The sequence below is a fragment of the Dendroctonus ponderosae genome, unplaced genomic scaffold (genome assembly GCF_020466585.1).
Source record: "Dendroctonus ponderosae isolate FM_Combo_2020 unplaced genomic scaffold, Dpon_F_20191213v2 Dpon_F_20191213_1, whole genome shotgun sequence".
Taxonomy (NCBI): Eukaryota; Metazoa; Arthropoda; class Insecta; order Coleoptera; family Curculionidae; genus Dendroctonus; species Dendroctonus ponderosae.
Genome location: NW_026017110.1, coordinates 22,319,810 through 22,344,962, shown reverse-complemented (window position 1 = coordinate 22,344,962; position 25,153 = coordinate 22,319,810). Strand labels below are relative to the sequence as shown.

Below are 25,153 nucleotides of genomic sequence, written 5' to 3'. Positions count from 1 at the left end.
TTTTAAAGTCCACTTGAATATTTTAATTAAATAGGATGTGTAGGCGCCTGTTTTGGAACCAATTGGCAATCATAATATTCAGCTGAACAATTTTAAGGGTTATTGTAATGTCTTCCAGCACATCCGCTAAATTATATTTTATTTTCTGTTACGATTGCTGTTACATTCTCAGTTACTCAATGCTGAAATAAAACAGGATAAACCGACCTACGCCACTGCAATATTTATTAAATTAGCAATTTTGAAGGATACGATCTCAAGTGAGAATAACTTCATATTAGATATATCGGCAATAAGCTCGCAAAGCTGAGAACAAGCTGAATGTTTTAACATATTTCAATAGCGGTTAGTTCCACACAAACGAAACCGAGAAATCAATTTTCCCACATGTATGAAATGGCTTTGATAGTATTTGGGATTCAATATTTTTTCTCAACGGCAATTTAGAACTGCTTAACATCTTCGACAACAATGGGACGAGCCAAAATACCCCAACAGCGGTCACAACAAGGTACAAATTTATAAATCGCCGGCCATTTAGCAAATAAAGGATAATAAATTGGAGGTACTTAAGGAGGTATTGTGCGGTCGAAATTCTAGAGCTAATTTGCGTCTATCGTGCTTGAGAAATCTCTTCGACCTGTGGGGTAGCATATCGAATGTTCGGACGTTTCTGACGGGTTTGGGAAGGTCACAATCGGTGATCTAGCAAATAACTGCTTCGTCTGCGCCTTATAACGACAAGGTGATGAATTCGATGCTGTCGATTCGAACAAATTAGCATAATTTGATTCCTCTGCGTAAAAAATGTATAAATATTTCGATAATGCAGCAACATCTATCATTGAGCATTCTTCATCTGTAAAATTCAAGGAGCATTGTCAGACATTTTCAAAAATCCAAAAAACAATCCATGCAGGTTGCAATTAAACTTAAAAAGTTTACACGTTTTTTGATAAACTCCGTACTACAATTTTTTTCCATGAAAACTACGTACTTGATCAGCCAATAAAATATTTTTATTTTTCATTGCATCACCGAAAACCTTCTACATTCAAAATGGGTTTGAAGACATTTCATGCATTTTATTTTTACCTTTAATAGTTTTTGAAATACCTAATCAACTTTTATTAGAATATATAAATGAACCTATATGGTCAAGGCTCAAATGTGACTCTTGTTATTTAATGTTTTAATTTAAAATATCATCGCGCTACTCTAATTATATGAATTAATTTCAATTTAGTCAACAGAGTTACGTGGTTCATTGGTCACAGAATTTCAAAATTGTTAGTTAAGCGTGCAGAAAACTTAGAATATGTAGAAAAATTATGCTTCGGCAGTTTAAAAGTTTACGTTTTAAAGCTTTTCTAAATCATAAAACATCGGGGACATTGAAGCTAAAAATCACAAGTCTTGTAAAGTTATCACATTTTTTAATACTTCAATATAAAAACAAAACATTCCTTTCAGTGAGTTCTAGCTGTTCTCTAATGAAAATTAATCAATTTCTTAGTAATATTCCATTTGAAAAGGAAGGTAATTTTCACAACGAAATATTGTGTGTGTGAAGGAATGGTAAGTTAATTTTCGTAAATCTTATTGCCTAAATTGGTAGAACAGAATAAATATTTTTTATTGTTCATACTATTAAAATGCAGTTCTTGTACTTAATTTTATACATCACTAAAAATTGCTTAGTCAGTTGCAGAGAATCGGGCACAACGGTGAAAGTTAGAACTGGTCTATTTGGAAATACTGACGAAATAAAATTTAATAATTAAGAGCACAAAGGGCAAAGAATGGATTAAGGCAAATTACAAAATTATTTACAAAAAGTAGAAAATGTATTAATCTGTTTCACTAGTTTTAATTGAATCGGTAATTTAACCTGCAGAAAGAGCCGGAATATACATTAAATAAGCCGGAATAAGTTTCGAAGGCTTCGAACAACACAAAGGAAGTTTTCTTACACTGTTGAATTTTATTGTATTAAACTATACTTTTTAATTTTCAATCATAAAAGCTTTAAAACTGCTTCATCTCGCGTTACATAAACGATAACTGTTAATGTTTTATTAATCCTCATCACTTCCATCCTGTTTGTAGCACGATACAGATCTATTAGCACAGACAAGATGAAATATTGTCTTTGAAATGAGCAACTAATGAAATTCAACAAATGGATTTGTTACTGGAACTAAATAGCAAACAAAATGTTTCCGTAGGTTTGACACATAGGTAGAACAATTTCTTGAACGTTCATATGAAAATCTTCAAATTACGTTAACTCGGAAAGAATCTGTTAAATCCAAATTATGTTCTTTGTGGTAATTCTCCTCTCTAAAATCCTTCGAGGAATTTCGTTTAAGATTCACATCAGAAGGGCGCTTTTCTGCAATATTTGTAATTGTTGTTGATTGTCGAATTTAGTTTGTCAGAGCGTAGGTCTACAACATGGCTAAACAAATCGTTTGGAGAAGTTAAACCATGTAGATAACAGTTAAAACATGTAAATAATAGTTAAAACAGGTAATTTGGTAAATAAATTTTAATCATAAAAACCTGAGGACAGGAACCTTAGAGTGGCTTGATGACCGATGACTGCCGTTAAATAAAGTGTATATAGAAAGTTGAATATATAGGTATAATGCCTTTGAAATGTGGATGTACCGAAATGTTAAGAAAATATGTTCGACGGACAGAATTACAATTGGAAATTTACGCAAAGGATGATCATGAACAAAACAACGAAATAGTGACTTCTATAATTAGGAAACTCAAACTGCAATACGGAGGACACACGCAGACATAATGAGGGGAAATGAAAATAAACTATTGCAAAAAATAATTCAGCAAAAATTGTTGCATTATTTGAGAGGAGAGGAGTATTCCAAGTTTTTCTGTAAGCGTAAGATCTTCTTTATAAAACTAATCACGAGACGCAGTTGCAAAAAATTGCTTTCAAAGCAAAGCTTAAGTGCTGGCTTCAGAACGATGAAAATAAATATTTTTTTAACCCACATGTATGGGCCAGAAAAGGATTAAAAAGAATAGCGACTTTGGTAATACTGAAATATCCATGGCCGTTCAGGTACGCCAGACATTAAAAAAGCGCCAGCTGAATCAGCCAGTAATTCCACGATACAAAAAGCGAAATCTATAAGAGAACATTCCACTGACGAAAAATGAAATTACCATGAAGGGCGAACAGCAAAGTTAATTAAACTTCGCACAAAATATCTAGACCGTCTCCGGATGGTACTACTAATCCAAAAAGCGTTAAAAAACTGCTGCATCATGGCACAGGTAAACATAAATATTAATATTACTTCTCTATTTTTCCAATGACTGGCATAAAGTTTTTAATAGGCTATAAGGCAGGCGCCTCTTTTTTCAGTTTTAATCGAGACGCTTGTTTTATTAGATTAATGCATTTTGCAGTTTTTTTAACAGGATTGCCAATATACATTAGGTTAATAAGAAGTTTTGGTCGTTGTTTCAGTTTACTTGACGGTTTTTGTTAATTTATCTGCTCGAGTGATTTTGATATGCTTCGTGCATTTAAGGAATGTTATTCTTGCACTGCTGAGAAAAAAATCACGGTTTGGTTTAGTCAGTTAAAATTAAATTACGAATAATTGAAAAAACCTTTAACGGTGATTGTTATTTAGATAATACATTAAAATCTCTAAAATCAAGTTTTGGAATCCCGTGTATACAAACAAATATGATATGGATATATACAATCGATATGATCGGTGCTAGATTGTGTGAGGAGTCATTTGAGCATAAGCCTCTAAAGTAGCATTGATCATCAATTCAAATTGTATGCAGATAGCAATTTCAATGCAATTTTTCGCCATATCATCATTTTTCAGCTTGTATAGGTAGGTACTACGAATACTGGTTCATTATGAAATTGGTTGCTCGATATTTTGGTTGACATTTCGGTCGATCTTGACTCTGTACAAAAATATATTATATAATTATATAATTAGTTAAACAAAAAAATAACTTCAAGAATAAAATACCAACAACCTTTTTAAACAGTTGGGTTTCTCAGTTTCAACAATAAGTGTTCTCCGCTTGAACCCATTATCTTGTAACGTTATTTGTTTCTAGCGAAGCGATAAGGTTTTTGCATCTCGAAATGCTCACGTTACTTTTGGCTGCCAAGAATGATGACAATTTGTGTATAATAAAAGTAATTTCCAGCACCAATTGCTCTGTACTGGCTTTTTAGTAGTGAGTTAAGTAATTAAATTCCCGTTATAAGTCAAAGTCGACTTGTTTCATAATCATCGATGGTCGGAGTATTAAAGGGTTTGAAAATGTGAAACGAATTATGTTGATCTGGCATTGAGTTGCATTTTACAATGTACAACAAACACGTTGAAATTTACAAAATATTCTACAAGATCGCAGTATGGAAATCGGTGCCTTGGGTTTGAAAACAATAATGCTCACCGTAATGAAATTATTATTATTATGTATAATCTCTGTCACAAATGTAATTTACGGTAGTCATGAAACTGTGTGAGCCGGTTTTCGAATTAAATTCATTTTGCTTCAATATATCTGCAAGTTAAAAACAAGGCATGCTTTTTATATTTAAGAGGTGCATTCGCAAGGTGCTACGGGTAATACTCAATCGTGTTCACAGTACATACCTAGTATATAAAGTAGAGGAGATTATAAAATATGTACATATATTGTATAAAAACCCTCAACTAAAGATACAAAAGTTAGCTCTGTTCGAGCAGACAGTTAATCAGATCATCCGATATAAATCTGTAGAGAGAAGTAAAAGGGCAAAAAAATCACATGGAGGAGATACAACCATTTGAAAATTGCTTGTTGCAAAATGCTGCTCACGTGCGAAAGAAGAATTTTTGAGTTCTGTAGAACTTGTGGCAACGTATGAGTGAAATGAATAAATACAATAAATACAAGTGAAACAAAATCCGAAATAACAGCTTTAGAGCGCTTCCTCCGGTCAGCTGTATCTCATAGGCCATACCTTGGCTTGGACAATAAAAGTGGAAATTTCAACAAGGTTCAAGACAACAATGGACATGGAAAACAGAGCAGCTGAAAACCGGAGCGCCATCCAGGCCAACGAAAGTGAGCAGCTGAACGCTAGCATCCCAAGATTGGGTGTTATTAGGAGCTTAGAAACATGACGAAAATCTTAAGCTTCCTCTAGTTTTTAATACCGTTTATTAAAATACTGAAATCGCTTTTGTCGTTAGAAAAGTATGGGCACGCATATATCTCGTATTTGTGTAGCATGTATAAAAAATGAAGAAAGACGAAAAATGTTAGGTGTTATCAAAACGGATAATGGAAATCAACCTCAAAGAACCAAACCAATAAGGTTTCAAACGTTTTTCTTATATTATGTATATTTTATTTCAAGCTCCAATAAAACCTTAATTCAGAAAAATTAAATGATTATGTGTAGCTTCTATTTCAGTGTTCAATGGGATGAGCAGAATGTTCGATATAGGTATAGCTATTTGCTAGATTTTGTTTAAAATAATGTACCACTCAACAATGTATGGAATAGTCAATATATAAGATAATAAGCTAAAATGCTTAGATCTGATGAACTTGGTGGTTAACATTTAATTTGAAGCGTCGATGTCTTCTAATTTAGCCGCATTAACAGTTCCTTGGTAAACAATTCCAAAGCATTTTAGTTTGGGTAAGGAAAGTCTTTCGAACTTTAATTTGGGATCGGATACAAATTGTGGCCACTGAAAGAAACCATAGAAAAACACCTAAAAGCAACCTAAATAGATATTTTGCATCGACCGGCAGGAATGTCGAGAAGAGAACGAATGACAAACGAGACAGTGAGAGAAATCATGGAAATAACTCATTCTATGGCAGATGACATAAAAAACAAAAAACCGATATAGTATGGAGATGTACAAATAATGCTAGATCCCCGAATCCAGACGCAAGTGTGAGAGAGAATGAGAGAAGAATCTTTGACGAATGCTAAAACACCGTCAGTGGAAAATCACACATGTACCCAATCTCATCAGTACAGTCTCATTGTTTCATACATTTGTTCTATAAAATCATGAAAAAATTAATCCAAGTGTTCATAATTAAGCAGAAACATGGCCTACTTCTAGACAATTTCCACTTGTCTCAAGTTGTTTTTTTTTCAAAGCTGAAGATTTGCTTACAAATCTTACAAATCTTACAAATCTTCAGCTTTGAAAAAAAAACAACTTGAGACAAGTGGAAATTGTCTAGAAGTAGGCCATGTTTCTGCTTAATTATGAACACTTGGATTAATTTTTTCATGATTTTATAGAACAAATGTATGAAACAATGAGACTGTACTGATGAGATTGGGTACATGTGTGATTTTCCACTGACGGTGTTTTAGCATTCGTCAAAGAAACGTATAATATTTCGAAACAAAAGTAACAATATTTCTTTGGCGGTTATTTTTAAGTTGAATTCTGTACACATAAATATGACTATCTTAAAGCCAGCTTTTATGGGTAGTTAAGTTTGCGTTTTTAAAGTTACCTGTAGTCAAAAAGAACTATACAATAAAGATAAAGAAATGGATTAGGGAATTGATAGTTAAAATATGAAAATAAATAAATAGTTTAAAACCTCCATTTTAAAAATCATAGATAAATCGAAGTTTTATGCTTTTCATTTTTAGTTGGTCAAATTGGCAGGAAAATTATTTCTTCTGAATACCAGGAAAACCGACTTACTTTTTCATTCAAATAACCAGTAATACAGTCCAAGCAGCTTGTTTCATTTTAGAGTCTTACTTCAAATTTAGTAAGTCTTAATGCAGAACTATAATTAAAATTGAAAACCTAATCTAAAATGACTAGTATGTTTCAGTTTTCCTCTGACAACGGGAGTCTGGAATTGATTGAATATTCTTAGCAGGTAAAGGGCTAATTGAACTTTGTGTTATATTCTTTTACTCTCACGCCGATAAAGCTCATTAAATGAAGTTTTTTCGTGTTTATATGAGAGATGTTAAGACGTTTAAGTGTACCTCAAAATTCATTCAATACTTTTTTTCCCAATTGATTACTTATTATTTTGCAATTTTCTAACTCCGAAAAGTTTGTTAAAAATTAGAGCAAATATCGTCATGTTGCCACTACGTATTGCACACCCAAGTTTCCCCGAACGTACAGCCGATACTTTCCAAAAGGTATCTGAATAATCCGTCTATTCGGTGGACAATCAATATAAAGAAACGTGCGAAAATAGCACGCATTTAAATGGCTCACTTACATAATGACCGATAATTTGTAACAGTTCAGCATCTCGTTAACCTCAAGGAAACATCCTATTGTTATACCTGAAAAGGCCATCCATATGACGGCGACAATGTTGGAAATAAAAAATAAGTGCCTCTTCAAAATCTGAAAGGATCAGCCATTTAAACAAATGATAGGCAATTTATATCCATCTCGGATTCTCTTGTTGCTGTCCCTTTGAACGTGATGCGGTTTCAAGATCAGACCACAGGGGATATAAATAAGGGTACTGACGAGCTTTAAATATTTTACAAATTCTCTATTCAACGTGAGAATGATATTAATGTGTTAGGGTTTTCATATGGTAAAAATGTCAATTGAATGATTGCCATCTGTGGATGCGTATCTTTTAATAATTCTATTCAGTCATCTGCATTTAGATGAGGCGTTAATAGTTCCTTAAACTATTTTAAAGCAAAACTTAATATTTTGTTGGATTGTGGAAATGATTAAATTTTGGACAACTTCTCGCATTGGAAGTCTTTAAAATTGTGTTGCCTTTCCATAAAAGAAGATGCATTTAGATTTCCAATAAACATCATCAGACACACTAATGCCCATTTACAATTTCTTGATATATTTGCGTCTTTTTGCATAATAATCTTCGTGTTTACGTCACGGCTTACTCTCTTTAGTTGCTCAATTACTATCGAGTATAGGTAATAGGCAAGGAGGAAATTTTGCCATGCTACTGATTTTTTCAGGTCTTAGCAGCAGAATTTTCCTCTGCTTTTCTTAATACTTACATGCTCCAGCGACATGCACTTTCCGCATCCACGGGTATATCTGCCTATCTCCGTTCTCATCGTCGTCGTCTTCTTCGTCATTATTAACCGAACTTTCCTGACCATCATCCAGCTCGTCCTGTTCGTCAGACCCATCTTCCATTCTCAACCCCAAGTCTTGCATGGAGTGGGTGGGCGGTGAGCCTCTGGAATCTTGTCCATGCCCCACAGAAGCTGGGCTACACACACTACTGTTCACATCACTGGGTTGGGAAACATTTGGGGAAATAATGTCTGTAATATTGTGTAGGATACTTGATGGTGTTGTGGTTGGAGGAGGATGGTTTGGAAGACCATCGGGTAACGACGCACAATTGAGGTGTGAATTTTGAGGCTCATGATGAGGCTGGACCGGTCGAGCTTGGTGAAGCGGAGGAGCTGGATGATGCAGCTGAGGATGATAATAGTTACCATAACCACCATAACCGGAGTTGGATAGAGGTAAAGAAGCTCCGTAGCTCGGTTGATGGTGATGGGGATTGTGATGATACGCATACTGGATATGTTGCGGCTGGTTCAGAGGAGTATTCCCGAAAAAGTTCTCAGTCGCGGCCGGAATGTAACTGTTTTGGCTATATTCCTCGGTAGGTGGAAACTTTGGATCCACCACAACACCCGGCGAAATGTGTTGCGGTTGTTGATAACCCGAAACAGGGTTCATCAGAAACGAGTTCATAGTCATTAATAATTTTACCGGAATCCTCGAAAGGCAACGACTGGTCGGGAGCCGACCTCCCTTCTTGCCCCACTCCACTCAGTATTCCCGCCCACCGAGCCCAATTAACTAACCACGTGACAGGCCGACAACCAATCCTGTGTTATGACGTCACTGAGCATGATGGATGACGATTCAGCGCGGAACGTGTGAAGCAAATATTCACTGTGCACACTACTAGATGGGCTTCTCACAAATTTCCGTATTCCAAGAATGAATAATATTCAAGAAATCAAGAATGTTGTTTATGCAGTACAGAAACTTTCCGCTTTTATTACTTTACAAACGTTAATTGGTGGTCAGTAGTTAAACAAGTTCAACTGGTTTCACTAATATGAGTTCAATCAGCTTTTCGCAAGGAATAATTCGAAATGTTCACTAAGGTTCCGAGATCTTCTCAGTACCCCACAGACGGTCGCGACAAAACTGACTCGAAGAACAAAATTCAGTGGCCATCCCGTTCTTTACTCCACCCATTTTGGCCTGCCACTTATCGCACACATTACCTCAGTTGAGCGCAGTGTGCTTTCGGAACGTGGGAGGGATAGAGAGGGGAGATTCGGTCTGATGTTTTGCAGTCTGTGCAATACAAAAGCTTTTTGAGTGCGTTAGTCGTCCCTCCATCTCTCTCTGGGCGTTTTTTTCCCTCCTTATTTGTGTGCCTGAGAATGTTTTGATGGCGGATTGTATGTTGTTCGCCTGGAAATGTTTTTAACTAATTAGAAGGCTTTTACGCTGGCAAATTGATCTTAATCTTTTTACATAGTACTCTTATTCACACTATTTTAATGCATATAAATTAACCGACCGGGTCTACATAACGTGCAAGGTAAATGCAACCAAGGCTAGGAACACATTGGTTTGAAATGTGTGAAATTTAAAGTATTTAATTGTGAAATTGTTGAAGGGACTTTGATTTTAATTGAAATTGTAAGTTCAGTGCCAAACGAAAATTGCGACTATTTTTGGACCAAACTGTCGATAGGAATAGTGTGCTTATCATCTGCTTAAAAGTGCTAAACTGTTTTAGGTCTCACATTTAGAAATGTTTTTCGGGCTTTGTCTGTTTTAGGTATATTTTATTGATTAATCGACAACATTTATGAAGTTTCTTCACTGTTAGTTTGTAGTTTCTTTTGTTCTAGTTTTTCATTCCATGCAACTAATTTATTGACTTTCATGAATTGAGAAAGAGTCACATCCCCGACTGTGACCTTAATTGTTTTCCTCCTATTATTTTCGAAATACTTTTTGGATTTATTAATGGATTTAGCCACTCTTAGAATTAATGTAGCTTGTTTTAATTTAAATCTATTTCTCTCCTATTTTATTTTAAATAGTGGCTTCAGTGAAAATCCCCTCATTAAAGGGTTGTTCCTAATTTTCATTGGAAAATCAGTATTTGATTTTCCAATGAAAATTTGTAGACTACTTACCAATTAAGTACGAGTTTTCTGGTATTCAAAGATCAATACGTGCAACTGACTCTCACCCTTTGTTTAGTGTATTTTTGTGTGTTCTTCACTGGCTCGTGAAATCAATTTAATCATGAAATAAAAAGTAAATTTTAATATAGATCGGTATCAAATATTGATTTGTTTCGACATTTTTGTGCCTCTTATTAACTATTTTGTTATCTAATTCTTCTTTGATTTTATGCCTAGTTTAGTTTTAGCTGAACTATGTTAAGGTTGTTCGCTTATTTGAAGAAATAATTTTATGTTATATTGGATCAGATTAAACTTGCTCAAAACCTAAAATTACGTGTTTAACTTGGTAGCAAATGTTCTTGCGATTTGTCAAGAGTAGCAATCAGGCCAATATTTTATTTATTTTCTAAATTTAAAATATTTTTTTATGTTTTCCTTAACATGTTGTCATTATCTGAAATTTGCAATTTAATTTATTTAGTGTGCGTGTACAAACCATAGCCTAGTAAATGACTTACGGATTAAGTCTACTATAAGTAGACGAGTTTATCATGTTTAAGTTGAAATTCAATTTGCTAAGTAAGGAACATAAAAAACAAGCTTACCAAAATTTGCAAGTATCGTAAGACGTTTTTAGAAAAGTGATGTTTAAGTATTTGTTAAATTGTTCGCATTCCTGGGACTATTAGTTTCGCAGCAAATGAAGAAAGGTGAAAGTTGTGAAAGCTTCTTAAGGGCACCAGCGGGATATTTTTAAACTGTTTCTCCTGATTTTTGTTATCTGATTTGGATGGTGTTATTTTCATGGCAATCATATTTTCACCATTTATTTTTACATTCCCATATTATTTCTTGCTAGTCAAAAAAGAATTAATTAACTGTACAAAATATAATAGTTACATATGTTAAGTTCTCTAACAAATCTTTGATCGAAGTTGTAACTTGTTCTAGTAGTGTAAGACCATTTAAGCTACTGATGCATGAGTCTCGGGGTAACTTGTTAAAAATTTGTAGATACATTTAAAAAATGCTTTCAACAACCATTAATCTCACATATTATTCACTTAAATGATACAAAAATAGGTGCGGTCTAAATCCGCCACGTTTAAAACTGTAATAACGGACAAATCGACAGAAAATTAATGATTTTTCTGATTTTATAATAAATGGAATGCCTGACAGCAGAATAGAGTAATCCAGTGAGTTTAACCGGCACAATGGTCCCTCCTAAACCCGGAATGAGAAATCGCTTGCCGGCAAGATGACGGGAAGTGTCTTTGTAGGCCTCGTATCCGGGAATACGTCTCAAAACGTGTATTTGCAATCCGGGATTGTCTGGAAACTACGAAAGGCGAAAAAATAACACGAAAACTTCATGTCAGCAAACTAAATTGTTAAAAATGTTTTTTGACTTGGTATAATTAAAACACTGTTTCCAAACAAATTCTTACTGAAGATGACGAGATAATTAAACGCCTTCAGTTTTTCCCTGCCAGCTGTTTAGGTATTATCATCATAGCAAAAATTAATAATTATCATAATAAACTATAAATTTAGGACAAAATCTGCTAGCTTTGCTTTTAGGAGGTTTGAGGATTTTATTGGTTTCTGAAAGTGGAAAGGCCTTAGGGTTATTATGGTTAGGAATTACCATACTTTGCCGACTGTCGATCAAGTTGGTTTACGAGCTTCATTTTTCTCGGATTTTCGCTTAACCATTCTTCATTAAACTAATTGAAGCCAGTCTTCAAAGCAAATTATCACATCTTAATTTAAATATAATTCAAATTTTAGAGCGTAATAAGTACCTACTTGAAACACAATCTGATTCACAAACACACTTTAAAGTGAATCTGAAAAGCCATTAACTACCCCTCAAATTTGAAACCTATATTCGTTTTGGCGTTTGCTTTCATATTTCATCTTCAGCAGTGACATGGCGGCAGCAGTCCGTTCAGAAATAAAACATTAGGATTGCAAAGAGTGGATCAACTCATGACGTCATGAAGCAGAAGTTTGTATCCGGTTCGTGATTGATTGGATTTTCAAATGACGATTGAGATGACAACACGCCCCAACGATTTTGGTCTGTCTTCATTTCCGGACGTTTGAAACTTCTATTTGGTCATTATACAATGCACCGAACTGACATTAATCTCATTTAACTAGAGATCTTATTTATGCTGGAAGGCTTTCACTAGGCGGCTACTTCTGTTTGGGAAAGTGATCAGCAATTAAAAGGGCGTACGTTAGAGTAGTTTTAACGCAGATGAGGGATGAACATTATCTACTTACGCGCCAGGGGTGAAGGTCTTCATTTCCCTATCTAAAATATACAGCCATGTTTAAGTCAATGTTGATTTATGCACAGAAAGATAGAGCTCACATGCCACCTACATTTGTGTTTTTTTAATGCTACGTTCATTTAGGTGAAGGACATAAAAGCCGAACATGGCTGTCTTGGCTAGTTCATTAAGAGAATACTGACTACCAGTTGCTGAATCTCTGCGATTTTTCAGAAACAGTATAAAATATATGGCACCCTCAGTTAGAAGATTTTGAATGAAAACGATGCTCCATTGGGTTTGACAAATGTTTACTATGTAAAAGCATGGAAAATGCAGGGCACAATTTTTACGTATTAAAAGTCAAGTTGAAGGAAAACCAATAAATAAAATTAAATGCAAATTGTGCGAATATAGTTCTTCAAACTTCTACACTAAAATTCCATGATGATGAAATCAGATCATAAAATCAGTGTACGCTTTCAAGCAAACAAGCTCTGAAAAAAATCCTCCATAGATGCCAGTTGGTTCATTGATAAACGTCAGGAAGAATTCATAGTTTTTCTGTAATCTTTACAAATATTTAGTCCTAAGTAATGATGCATGTGTCCCGAGCACAAAAATGCTAAACCATTCCTCAAATTGAGAAGAATCTCTCATGGATTGCATGCTAAGGTCAAGTTTTGAATGAAGTTTTTTCACCAATTGCACTGCAAAAACCACATTTGTGTTAGAACTGTGGGTATACTTTCAAATAGAACTTCTGAAATTGCCAGAAAGCCCTAACTTCCCTTGGTAGGTAATGGTTATTCTACATTTCCATTGTCAATTTGGACGCAGAAGCTATTTTCAATTACATTTTAAACAGGACTTTGTTTATGGTAAAATTTCAAATAAAAATTAGTATAATTCTATAAAGTTCTTGCTTCATAAAACTTAATATATAATAAAATTTAACACACAACATTAGACATTAATTTAGTTGTACAACGCATTTTTCGAACGTTAATTAATTAAATGTTTCGCGTTTCGTCAATTAATAGTTCATTAATGTTCTCTCTAGCTCATTATCATGGATCACCAAACAAATTTTGAAGTTATTTTTACGCAAAAATGAGAGCTAGAATCCATAGGTACATATGCAGCTGCTCTTCTTGTTGTTGTGAAGTGAGTTGGAAGCCTAATAAGAATCATACCAAGGTGTCGGCAGGCTTTAAATAGAATTGAGGGCGGGAACACAGCGTAGGTACTAAAGTAACACTTTTAAGCCAAAGAAATAAGCTGAAGTCCCATGCATCCGATTTGCGATGGTCGGACGATCTATTCTTGAGCGTTTCTATTGGTCACTTCTTTATCCAATTCTTGTCCAATATATATGTACCTACTATACATTTTAATAATGAAAACTCGACTTTTACCACACATAACTTACTACTGACCTATTTAGGGTCAAACTCAGGACTATGGCTGCTTTCTGTGAAACTTTCAGCATTTTTAGAGCCAAATTTCTTATGAAGATCGTTAAAACTTTAAATTTCCACTTGCTTCAGATTGGAAGACCCGAATTTTAAAGCAGGAAGCTTAGTAAATAAAAGTAACCATTATGAGATTGATATTTACGAATTTTCGAGCTGAAATTTGCCAAGCGAGCAAAAATCAGAGTTAAAAATTTTCCAAAGAAGTTAAAAAGTCTAGATTGCCACATAAAGAGAGCTCGCACTCGAGTACATATGTACCTACAATAATTTTGAGACCAATAGATGTGTACTAAGCTGGTAAAAACCAAGATTTAAAACGACTTTTATGAAAGTTTCAGCCGTCTTAGATATCCACTCTATCCCCTATCCGTTCAGATCTATAAATAATGATTTTCCACATCTTAATTTTTTTTTAAATTATCGAAATTAATTAGCGCGACAATAAGGGCAGGTTGGAACTTAGTTATATCTCCGATTTCATACCTAATTTAAAGTTTTTTTTCCGTTTTACAATTACATTTTTGTGAGTCATTTAATATATTGCTTGTGGCATAAGTGCGTTTTAAATTAGTTAAATAATTAAATGAGTACCTATTATAAATTATTATAATTTGTTCGTATGTTGTGTATTTATTTAATATGAAAAGTGTATTTAAGCTTAAGGAAACATGTACGTAGCTATAGCTTAACAGACGAAAAAATAAAATGATGCTAAAAGGTTGATTAAGTCGCTGATTTAAGATGGGTCTTGGCCAGTTGTTAAGGTAATCTACCATTTTAAAAGCTAACGAAAAACCTGTAAAAATTTGGCAGACCATGTGTTTTGTAACTGAATTATCTATGTTATCGCAAATTAAAAAATAGAACACAAATGTAAATATACCTTAATATTTGTCTCTGTATGGCGCAAAAAAGACTATTAAACTGTTCACAGTGTCTCATAGGATATATCCCATATTTGTGATTAAAAAACGAGTTTAAAAAGTTAAAAGAGATATTTTTCTGTTAAATTTTCAGAATGATTTTTTGCTCAAAGGCTGATAAAATCTAACGAAAGTTATGAATCGCGGACAAATAATTCTTTATATTTCTTGTGCAATAAAAACCGTTTCCTTGCATGTTCAGCTTCAATTAAAACAACCACACTTTAATACTTAATAGCGCGGCTTTCTTGGTGATGTAATTTTAAATAACTAGTTAAACCAACTTAGATACACGGCCTATAATTTATGAGAAATTTGCAATTAATTATTTATTTTAGATACAAACTGTTAAGTGATGTAATTGGAAAATGTGGAAGAACATCATTGCTGATGACTTTTTCCTGCAAACTGAATAATTTCAATACTATTACCGCTAATAACATGCCTGATTCGACCGAACGCATTAGACAGCAATGGAAAGTGATTTGAAATTGAAATGAAAGCCAGCAGAAAACATATTTTGAATTATTCCAATTTGTTTATTATGCTAGTCAACGCTTTAAATTTCAAACTTACAACCGGTTAGCTTAAATATAGATTAAAAAGGAACTAATCCTAACTGAAGAAAAGCGACTAAGTATTTATTTCTGTATATTTGGCAGAATATTTATCAAGCATGTACTACATATTTTCAAATACAACTAGTAATTTGGTAAGGCGATTTACGTTATATATCGGTAATTGAAAGCAAAGTAGCTTCGAAAAATTCCCCAAAATCTTCAGTATACTTTTGAATGTTTATTCGGTCAAATTAAGTACCTACTAAATTATTTCATACGAAACTGTTATGAAATCGTAAGATTATTTTTCTATCCCTAAATAAATAATGTTAAGCGAGCTAATGATATCATTAAATCGTATTACTGTAATAACTATCAAGTATTTAGTAAGCTTTTTGTCAGTGCGTAACTCAGTGTAATGTACAGTGATGTACAGTAATTTCCATGGCATTAATAATTTGTCCTTCTTTAAGTGCCGAAGTCCATAAACGAACATAAATATTTACTGCATTTTAGGTGCACTACTAAATAGTGTTAAAATAGTGAAATGAGTGACAAAAATTTAAATAGTTTTTGTTACTTGGTATTAAAAGTACTTCGTAGGTCAAGTTTTATACACGTTATAATAAGCCTACTTAATCAGTAGCAAATTTGAGAATCTTCTTGCACCTTTAAGTATTCGAGAACACTTCAAATTGTAACCTTTTTAATTTTTGGTTCTGATGTGGTCTAAAATATCAACACTAGAGCTTGGCACAACACTAGACTGTGCAAGTGCGTATTCATCACCAGAAAAAGCTGTTTCGACGTCTTCGATTTTACCGCCAAACGTCCGCAACTGAATCTGCTTCCACTACTAATTTTATATTAGTCGGTAGTCCTACGAAAATTATATTGCTTCGGAATTTTGAATGCAGCGGTCACATCAGAAAAAATATGATTTGGTCCGTTCTAGAGAGGAAATTACAATTGTTTGAACATAATCGAAACAAAGTTTCACTAGTCAAATCAAAATGCATAAAAAAACAAAATTGTTTCTTAATATTAGGCAACATATGCCTTTATTTTCTTTTCCCGAACAACTATTGCTACGACGCCAAAACGGTCACAGTTGATGCGCAATTAATCATGCAATTCAAGTGCAGCATTATTATCAACTGTTTGTACGTATTTCTTTCAAATCCTGTTTTCGTTTTCATTAATTGAAAACCTTCATTGCAGCTTTAAAGTGGACTTTAGTTAGTGTAGTACAAAGAACCTGATATTAACCATTTTATTATTTCAAACAGTTTGGCTCAATTAACAGTATAGACAACACATCAGTCTTTTTGGTTTTTTTTTTCATCGCTTGCAGTGAATGTCAAAATAAGTACTCATGACTAATTAAAGCGCTAAGAAAAATATATGATATGCAGTTGAACTGCGACACACTCGTCAACGTTGTACCGTTTGACTGTCAGCTTCACAAAACTATCATTAATAATATGGGACGTTTTAGAAATATGCCGCCAGTTGTGTTTTTCTGGGCAATTTTTTGCTTTTTTGTGTATGTGACGCTGTCTTATTAACTGCTGCTAAGACGAGTGAAATAAGACAAATGATTCCTGTTAGTACCAATCATTATTTGGAGAGTTACGTAGCCATGCACAAAGTATCTCACTCAAAACCGTATCTAACTATAACAAATAAAAATTTCAAGTGCCGATTGCAAATATATAGAATAGACTACCGCAGCTGTTTCTTTTCTTGATTATTAAAACAGTATCATATGGAACTAGAACATTGATTTTTTAAATTGCATCCAAAATTTGAGAAACGTGTAAGTAACGCGTTCACGTTAATTGATAAACATTTTGATATTTGCAAAATTCGAAATTCGGTACCCTTGGAAAAGATTGTCACTTCAAGCAAACCTTTAGTCATTAGTTTTATATTCTTACCTTTTATTATTCTTTATTATAACTCTCACCTAAAATTTGAAATTAGTGTCAAGAGTACCTAATGCAAAGTTGGGCTAATTGCGTTTAAAGTTTTACGGAAGGTAACTTTCTTTTATGTAAAATTTTTGTTTTTCTCAAATAGAGGTTGAATTCTTCCAATAGCGCCATCTCTTCTTTAGGAAATGTAATAAACCTGCTATCAAAAATAATTCTCACTAAAACCACTCGGAATACCTACTGTACGTTTTTTCAAGTTAAACTAAGGGCATACACAACATTTTAGGAATTTAAAAATATAACATGTGAAACTAAAATAAAAAATCCATCAAGTTTTTTCTAATTCTTGTTAAAATTTAAAAGTTTATAGCAGTCGCTACAACCCTAGTTTTCTTTGTATATAATATTCATTTTATGGTCTGGGTAAAAATATTATTTTAAACATATTTTTTTGGTAGCAAATATGCTTGTTGAAACAGAAAATCTGCTCGAAACTTTTTAACGTGTTTCTCTCGTCCAAATACACTTTTTGCATATTGTGTCATTTTCGGAAAACAGGTGGAAATTGTTGAAATATAATACTTTTCATAACTTTAAGCGCCTTTAGCAAAAATTGATGCAGATAAATTAGCTCATGTAGACACTATGCCGATACCTACTTTTTTTTATAAAATTAACAGTTTTGAAGTTTAAAAAATTCTTTAGGTTGTCCAATACTGTTTCGCCAAACCGCAATTAATTTGCAACTTAATTATTTTTCCTTTCGTTTCTAAAGAAAAGAACCTTTTTTATCTTTTACATTCACAAGGTGATGTCTCCCTTTCGGGTGATCTGCAACCTAAAGTTACACAGCAAATTGTCTTCTATTATTTGCGACAGAAAATCAACCGTGATATCTCCAAATCCAAATATATTGGATCGTGCTGAAATCAGAAAACTACGATGCGCATTACAATTTCTACTAGATCAAATAGTAAATATTGGTTCAAAATTCCATTGAATTTTTCAGAAAAATGTAAAAATTATTTTCGGTTCAAACGATTTACTAAGAAAATAGCCTCATCGTCAATTTAAAATGTTTCATCGTTGAGAAAATAGCTCGATTTTCACTCAGCGGTTTGAACAAAAAAAAGTACGAAAATTTTCCTTCCAGTCATGTTTTCATTGCTCCCCAAACACCAGCTATAGCCGAAACTTTTGCAGAGGAACAAAAATATTTATCTGTCCTAGACTGTTGACCAAAAGCTTTCCTCGTCTTAACTGATGTTAACTATTCTTATCCAATCACCAAAAAATATTTAACTTATTAGCCTAATATGTTACGGATATGAGGAAATATTCAAGAAAGAATTGTAAATTGCGGTGAAGAAGCGTCAGAGTAAATTTTTCATATCTTCCATTCTTCAGTCATGAAACAGTTCAGATAATTTTTAGTGATTGGGTAAGTGTCGTTTTGGGTTCCGGATAAACCATCTTGATAAATTGTTTCGCCGTCTCTGTTTTACATGCTAAAACTGCGATACCAGTTGAAGATAAGTTGAACAACGGAAGTGCAAACTGAAAAGGAAAAATCGTATCACCGCATATGAAGTAAAAAATATTTAAAGTTGAATGTATTTTATTACTTGATAAGAGCTGCAAAATGGGCTAATTCGACAACCTTGGAATTTTTTTTTCTGAAGAACAAACTACTTGAGGATTACAAAATATTAGACCTGTTAAATTTACTCTACATAGGTAGTAGGTATCTAGATAAAAATGTATATCGAGTCTAGATTTTTTCATTTGCTTGACATTCCCTTTGTTCTATGAAATTCCCCAGATTAAATCTCAAATTCCTTCAGTTATGTGAAACTCTATTTTTGACTGACAAAATTTTCGAATTGCGAATTTTGTTATATTGTACTCTCAAAATAAGATTCAGTTGATTGAGACCTATAAAGAATTAGGTATCCGGCAAGGGTTCTGGAAAATAGTTGGGATATTTTGAGAGGGCATTTCCCGATTTCTAAGAAAAAATATAAAAAGTAACAAAAAATATTACCTGTAAAAATTGCACATATTGTAATGGTATTTTTTACAATCGTGAAACTTAATATTCTGTAGTAAGTAGGAACGGAAAACTTTCCAAAAACAAGCCTACGTAAATGGTGCCCTAATTTTATCTTTTGATATTGCTTAGTTTTAATATTTAAAAAAAATTCTTTCAAATTTTTTTAGTGAAATATTTGGGTATGTTTATGAGAGTTTTTAAATTCACTTAGGTTCTAAAACATCCCTAAAATTTATCGACGTCACTTTCGGATATCCTGTAAGTAGATCGTTACCAGAGTCCCACATTTGTTTTCTCTATTCTACGCTTAAAATTGTCTCAACAAAAATATTATTGCTGTTTAAACACTCGCTGAAAAATAAGCCATCCTATTACAAAGTACTTAGTTGATAAATGACTTGAATTAACATTACCATTATTTCTACTTCCACACTTCAATTATAAATTAGGGGTCAGGCATTGATGTAGTCTAAATGTTAATTCACAGCCTTTGCATTCAAGCTCCGCTTCAGATTATTATCCCATAGCTCTACGAATCTTACTGTAAAGTGATGAACCTGGTAATTTTCTCAAAAAGCCCAGTGTTAAATTTACCGGTTAATTTACATCGATTTCCAGATACCCAAAACGCCTTTTTCATTTCGCGTTTTGCTCTGTTTTCTCTGAACAAGGTTTTGACCAGGCTATTATAGAATTAAAGCGGCCTCTGAAAGCACCTGTTAGGCGTTTTTAATTTGGCATTTGCCCACATTTGGGAAGGAAGATAAATGATGCGCGCTATGGCTTGGGGATGAGCAGGATGCAGATAATGCATTTTTAAACACGTTATTTTTTTATTGGCCGATCGTATTTTTGTTGCCCAGCCACTCCGTCAGTTTTAATGGTTTCTTTGGGTTCCAGTATTCGAATGAGGTTTTAATAGTGCAATTCTTCAAGAACAAAATCGGATCAAATTATGACAATTTATTTTCGTAATCTAATCAAAAGCGTTCATCGTCGCATTTTTTATAAATTTGTATCTACAATTTTTAAGTACTGGCGAAGGTTTCCTAAAACTAATTTAAAACAGAAGCATTTCGGCTTCTTTGAACCGATTCCTCAGGCCTAATTCCGGCCAAAGCATCATTATCCCCTGATATACGTCCTCCGATTTATCACAGCAATCCTCTCTAACGATAATATATTGCAAACTTTGAAAAATCCTTGACTTACATTGCTAACCCGGAACCAATCCGAATAATTAATCTTAGGAACGCAGTGTAACCCCTTGACTGCAATAGCATGCAGTGCTTACGAACAATGGTTTCGTGCCGAGTATTTCTGAAACCGGTGTGACATTTGTTTTCTTCAATCTTCTCGGCAAATAAAGTGAAATTATTGGCAAATCTACTGCTGTTTGTGCCTCATCTTCCTAGAACTACCACCCGTTGCGCCAACTTGCAGCAACTCATCGTTGCCCTTATAAACATGTTTCAGTTTTCTAGAAGTTTCCTTTCATAGCAGAGTTACAAATAAACACAGAAATGTCAGAAAGCTGATATTAAAACAGTAAACTGCATCTATACCATACAAATCAATTGTGACCGAAGTCTTTAAAGCTCGACTGGAATCCGAAACATCTATTGGAAGCGGTCAATAAAATAAGCCACATTTCAGGCATTCAATTATCAATTAGCGTTGGTCAGAAATGTATAATGTCTTTAACTTCAATTGGTTCAAGTTCCATGAAGCTATATGTACACACACTATCAAAAGGATAACGGATTTTTGGGCCTCAATACAATAGGGTATTTCCTGAACAGACTGTTTTGTTTTTTCCAAGTTTTCATTTCTTTGAATGTTGAATTGGCGAAGACCGCTTTTTTCGCAGCTGGTTTTACATTTCACAATGGAAAGCGCCAAAAGTAACATGTTTCTTTTTAAATTTTTCATAAAAAATTTGCAATGATGGTGATGGTGGAAATAGTGATTGAGTTTATTTAAGAAAATAATTCTTGCCATTGGTTCAAGGATATTTTAAAAACAAAAACAAATTGTGGGTCATAAGTAACTACTTAAATAAAAAAACTGATAATAAAACGAATGGCTTAAATAAAATATAAGAGTTGCATGCGAAAATGTTTCACAGTCGCGTTCTTCTATATTGTGTTTATAGCCTTGTTTTCAATTCATTTTCAAACACCAAACAAATTTGCTTCCAATTTCCTATTGCCCATTAAAATATTGATAACACTGAATATTTGAAAACAATTTTAGTACTCGATCCCTCCAATGTTTAGCTTATTATCTTGTGAGTTGCGATTCTACTTTTCCATGGAGAACAGAGCTGTATGATGATTACTATGTTGTCTTGCAGACGGTTGAATCATTTCTTTCTAATAAAAATTTGCTGCTAGGCTGCATTGCATTAATTCTGATCAGATTAAGTAGGTATGTGTAATAAAATTAAGCAAATCACTAAACTTTACCAATACTCTTGCTTCCATGAAAAATATATGAAATTTATTTCTATGCAGTTTCGTGTTTGTACGTTTCTTTTCATTATAATGTTCCGTAATGCAGGATCATAGAAAAATAGCAGAAAAGCGTCAACTAGAAAATGCTTCTGCATTATCTTTAAAAGCACTGGAGAAAATATGTCAACTTGGCTTCGGCTTTAATGTTTCTAAGAGTGAGAAACAGCGGCGTATCCTGCATCTGAACGAAAGTTCTTACCTAAATTACTGATGTTATACTAGTTATTACATGAACAGCCCTTGTGCTCACATGCTTAATATATGGTTGAAGTTGCAACCTGTTCTTAAAGAAAATTGGACCCATTAAAAACGACAACTCAACAATGAATCGAGTGAAAGTTTGAGGAAAATTTCGTTTGGTTTAACCAGACAGTTGATTAGTGAAATATTAACTATAAGTATTGCCTTTTCTTGCACCATATTTACATTTTATTTCTTGGTATTCGCAAAAATGTCCGACACTGGCGAAAGTACAGCAAGCATAAAAGCTTCGAAGAGGAAACGCGTTCTGCTAAGCCGAGCAAAAGCAGCAAAAGTTGCACACGAAAACAACAAAAATATCCCGAGAATCGAAGATCATTTATCTTGGAACGTCGTGTGGTCCGGTGACTCCCACCATATTGAATATCGGGCACAGAATGACATTTACAAATGAATAATAATTGTGACCCTTCTGATATTCACAATAGCATATCAGGGTTTTCGTGCCAAGAATCGGATTTTCATCTTAATATCAATATCAATAGATCGTACATTTGAGCTTATATCAAAACGGATACACATACATATAGGACATCGAATCTGATTTCCCACAATTTCTGCTTGGTCATTTATTGTTTTCAATACTTTACCAGTTTGGTTTTGAATATCATTGCAAAGATACATAATCTAACATATGGCGAACAGTTTTTAGGATTCTTATTATGTCAGTGTTAGAAGATTTTTTCGGCTTTCTGTTCCCCTCAACCATTGAAATTCTATTCGGCAAAATAGAAGAGTGGCATGGAAATGACGGTCTGACAGGTTAAAACAGATCATGTCCATTCTCCCAATCAATGGCTTATAGGTATGATGCATAAAATCTGCTTACCTGAAACGTGTATTATATTCGAATTTACCTTAGACCAATGCACAAGCGACGCGTTTCTTCCTTGACAACATGCACAAAAGAATCCAGGGCATCCTTCCAAATTGACAACAAACTCACTCCTTCCTAATTATCCAGCCCAAAACCAGCCTTTGTAACAAAATGGAGCCACACTTGCATCTGCAGAAGTTACCGAAAAGTAGCAGGCATCTCGACTTCAAATAGGCGAAAAGACTTCCGCATATCATTAATCTTTTCCTGTGCGCTCTTCCACAAACATTCTTCAAGCAAAAATATTCTTCCAATTATGACCATTCGTTCTAATAATGGACAATAAAGGATCGTATTTAGGTTAAGGCCATTCTGGCCAGACGTTAAATTTGATTGTCCACAGATCATTGACGATCTGCAATACTACTGACTAGATAAATGATGATGACTCTTTAGGTTTTCCCTAATGATGAAACAGATGCATTATTAAGTAACTCAACTGTTTCTTAAGTTTAAGTGTAAGTAAAGAGTAAAATGACAATGTAAAATGACATTTTGACAAAGTTAGGATAAAAAAAATGGTAGTGCTTCTGTCGGTCATTTCGCAAAATTCCAATTTATTTTTGACCAAGCGGATGTTAGAGATATTATGAGACTATGGACTTAAAACCCGGCCATCTCAAACCCCTTGCTAATCACTGCACTGGATTATCTTGTATGAAGCTAAACCAGAGAATTATACGGGATATTTCGATTTTCCATATAGTTATTTTATGCACAGTCTACGCACAGAGAGTAATAGAGTTGATTTAACAATTTTTTTATTAATTGGCTACCTGATGATTTTTCTGTCATCAGGATCATGGTTATTTGAACAAAACTTGTTTTATTGGAGAGGGCTTTGTTGTGTTGCGGCACGCGTTATTGAGTCTGTTAAACCCCAATTTCTGATTGTCAAGGCTTTCAATTGTAAAAAGTACGGAAACTCCTTAAGAGAGAAGGTTGTGGGGGTACCTGATTTGCACATTCCGAAATCTGTACCTACTGATATCATTAACATGTATGTCTCTGTGATGCCGAAAGCTTCAATTTCCCAATAACGAAAATGTCTTGAATGTTTCTTATTTAATGCTTTCAAGTTGCATACATCTTCAAAATAATGAGAAGCTAAAAATTGTACTTAGAAACTAAAAGAAAAAGTTGTCTTTTCGTCGAAAACGAAAAAAAAACGTCGGAAACATCTTTGAACTTCAAAAAGCTAGATCCGCACTTGAAAATAGTGGTTTGCACTTAGGTATAGCGTATGGTTGAGACCATAGATTAACTAAGTAGATTGAGGTGAGGTTGATGAAGGTTGAGATCGAAAAGTGGGGCAACGATATTGATGGACCTGACCGTCCTGCTAAGCACAAAAAATTGTGGTCGGTAAAAAGTCTTATTGCGTTAATTACGCAAGTGAATAAGAAATTTGTACAAAATTTTAATATTGCTATACAAAATTGTCATTTTTTGTAAGGGGTTGTAGTGGGTACTTGGAGAGTACCTCCGAGGCAAATATTGAAAACAAATTTTCGAAACTTTTTTGGAAATATTAACTTTTTTTATGAACAACTTTGATATTAAGCATAATTTTGAAATGGTCCTATGTTTGATTGGTAGCGAATTGGAACACTTAAGCGTTCGAAAAGAAATAACTACGATCTTTACTGCAAATTATGAAAATGTTTACTATTAAAAAGTACAGTTCCACAACCATTAACAAAAATTCAAAGGGGTAGTGATGTTTTCGCCTTTTTCAGGTAGTTACAGGTAGATAGTTTTTTATCAAGAATCCTAACAAATATTTGTCAGATTGTGACTTACTTTGAAGCAAGCATCTTTCACAAAATATACACCGACATCAAATTTGTGAGTTTGCGGATATGAAAAATGCCCCAGTAACCGGAACCGTTTGGCTCCAAGATGACTCAACTTGAGGCAGATAGTGGACGACCAAGAGGTGTTCGGGTTCCAGACATAGGAAAATGGATATTGGAGATAATTGCAGCAGAGGCTTTTAGTTTCACAATCTGCA

The 25,153-nt window shown here is 33.8% G+C and overlaps 1 protein-coding gene across 2 annotated transcripts in view; it reads right to left on the bottom strand.

Annotated features, from left to right (window-relative positions):
• LOC109538216 (homeobox protein Hox-C4a) overlaps positions 1 to 12,148 on the bottom strand; it is a 34,183-nt gene extending 22,035 nt beyond the window's left edge. Inside the window, exons 1-2 of one of the 2 annotated variants that reach the window (XM_048670248.1) lie at positions 12,062 to 12,148; positions 8,066 to 9,518 (exon numbers count right to left, since the gene is read on the bottom strand). In XM_048670248.1, coding sequence (XP_048526205.1) covers positions 8,066 to 8,786 — 721 coding nt within the window. In that variant the 5' untranslated portion in view covers positions 8,787 to 9,518; positions 12,062 to 12,148. Of the gene's footprint in view, positions 1 to 8,065; positions 9,519 to 11,900; positions 12,000 to 12,061 lie in introns of those variants that run through there. The other variant, XM_019905363.2, reaches the window with a different exon arrangement.
• Positions 12,149 to 25,153: the final 13,005 nt, after the last annotated feature.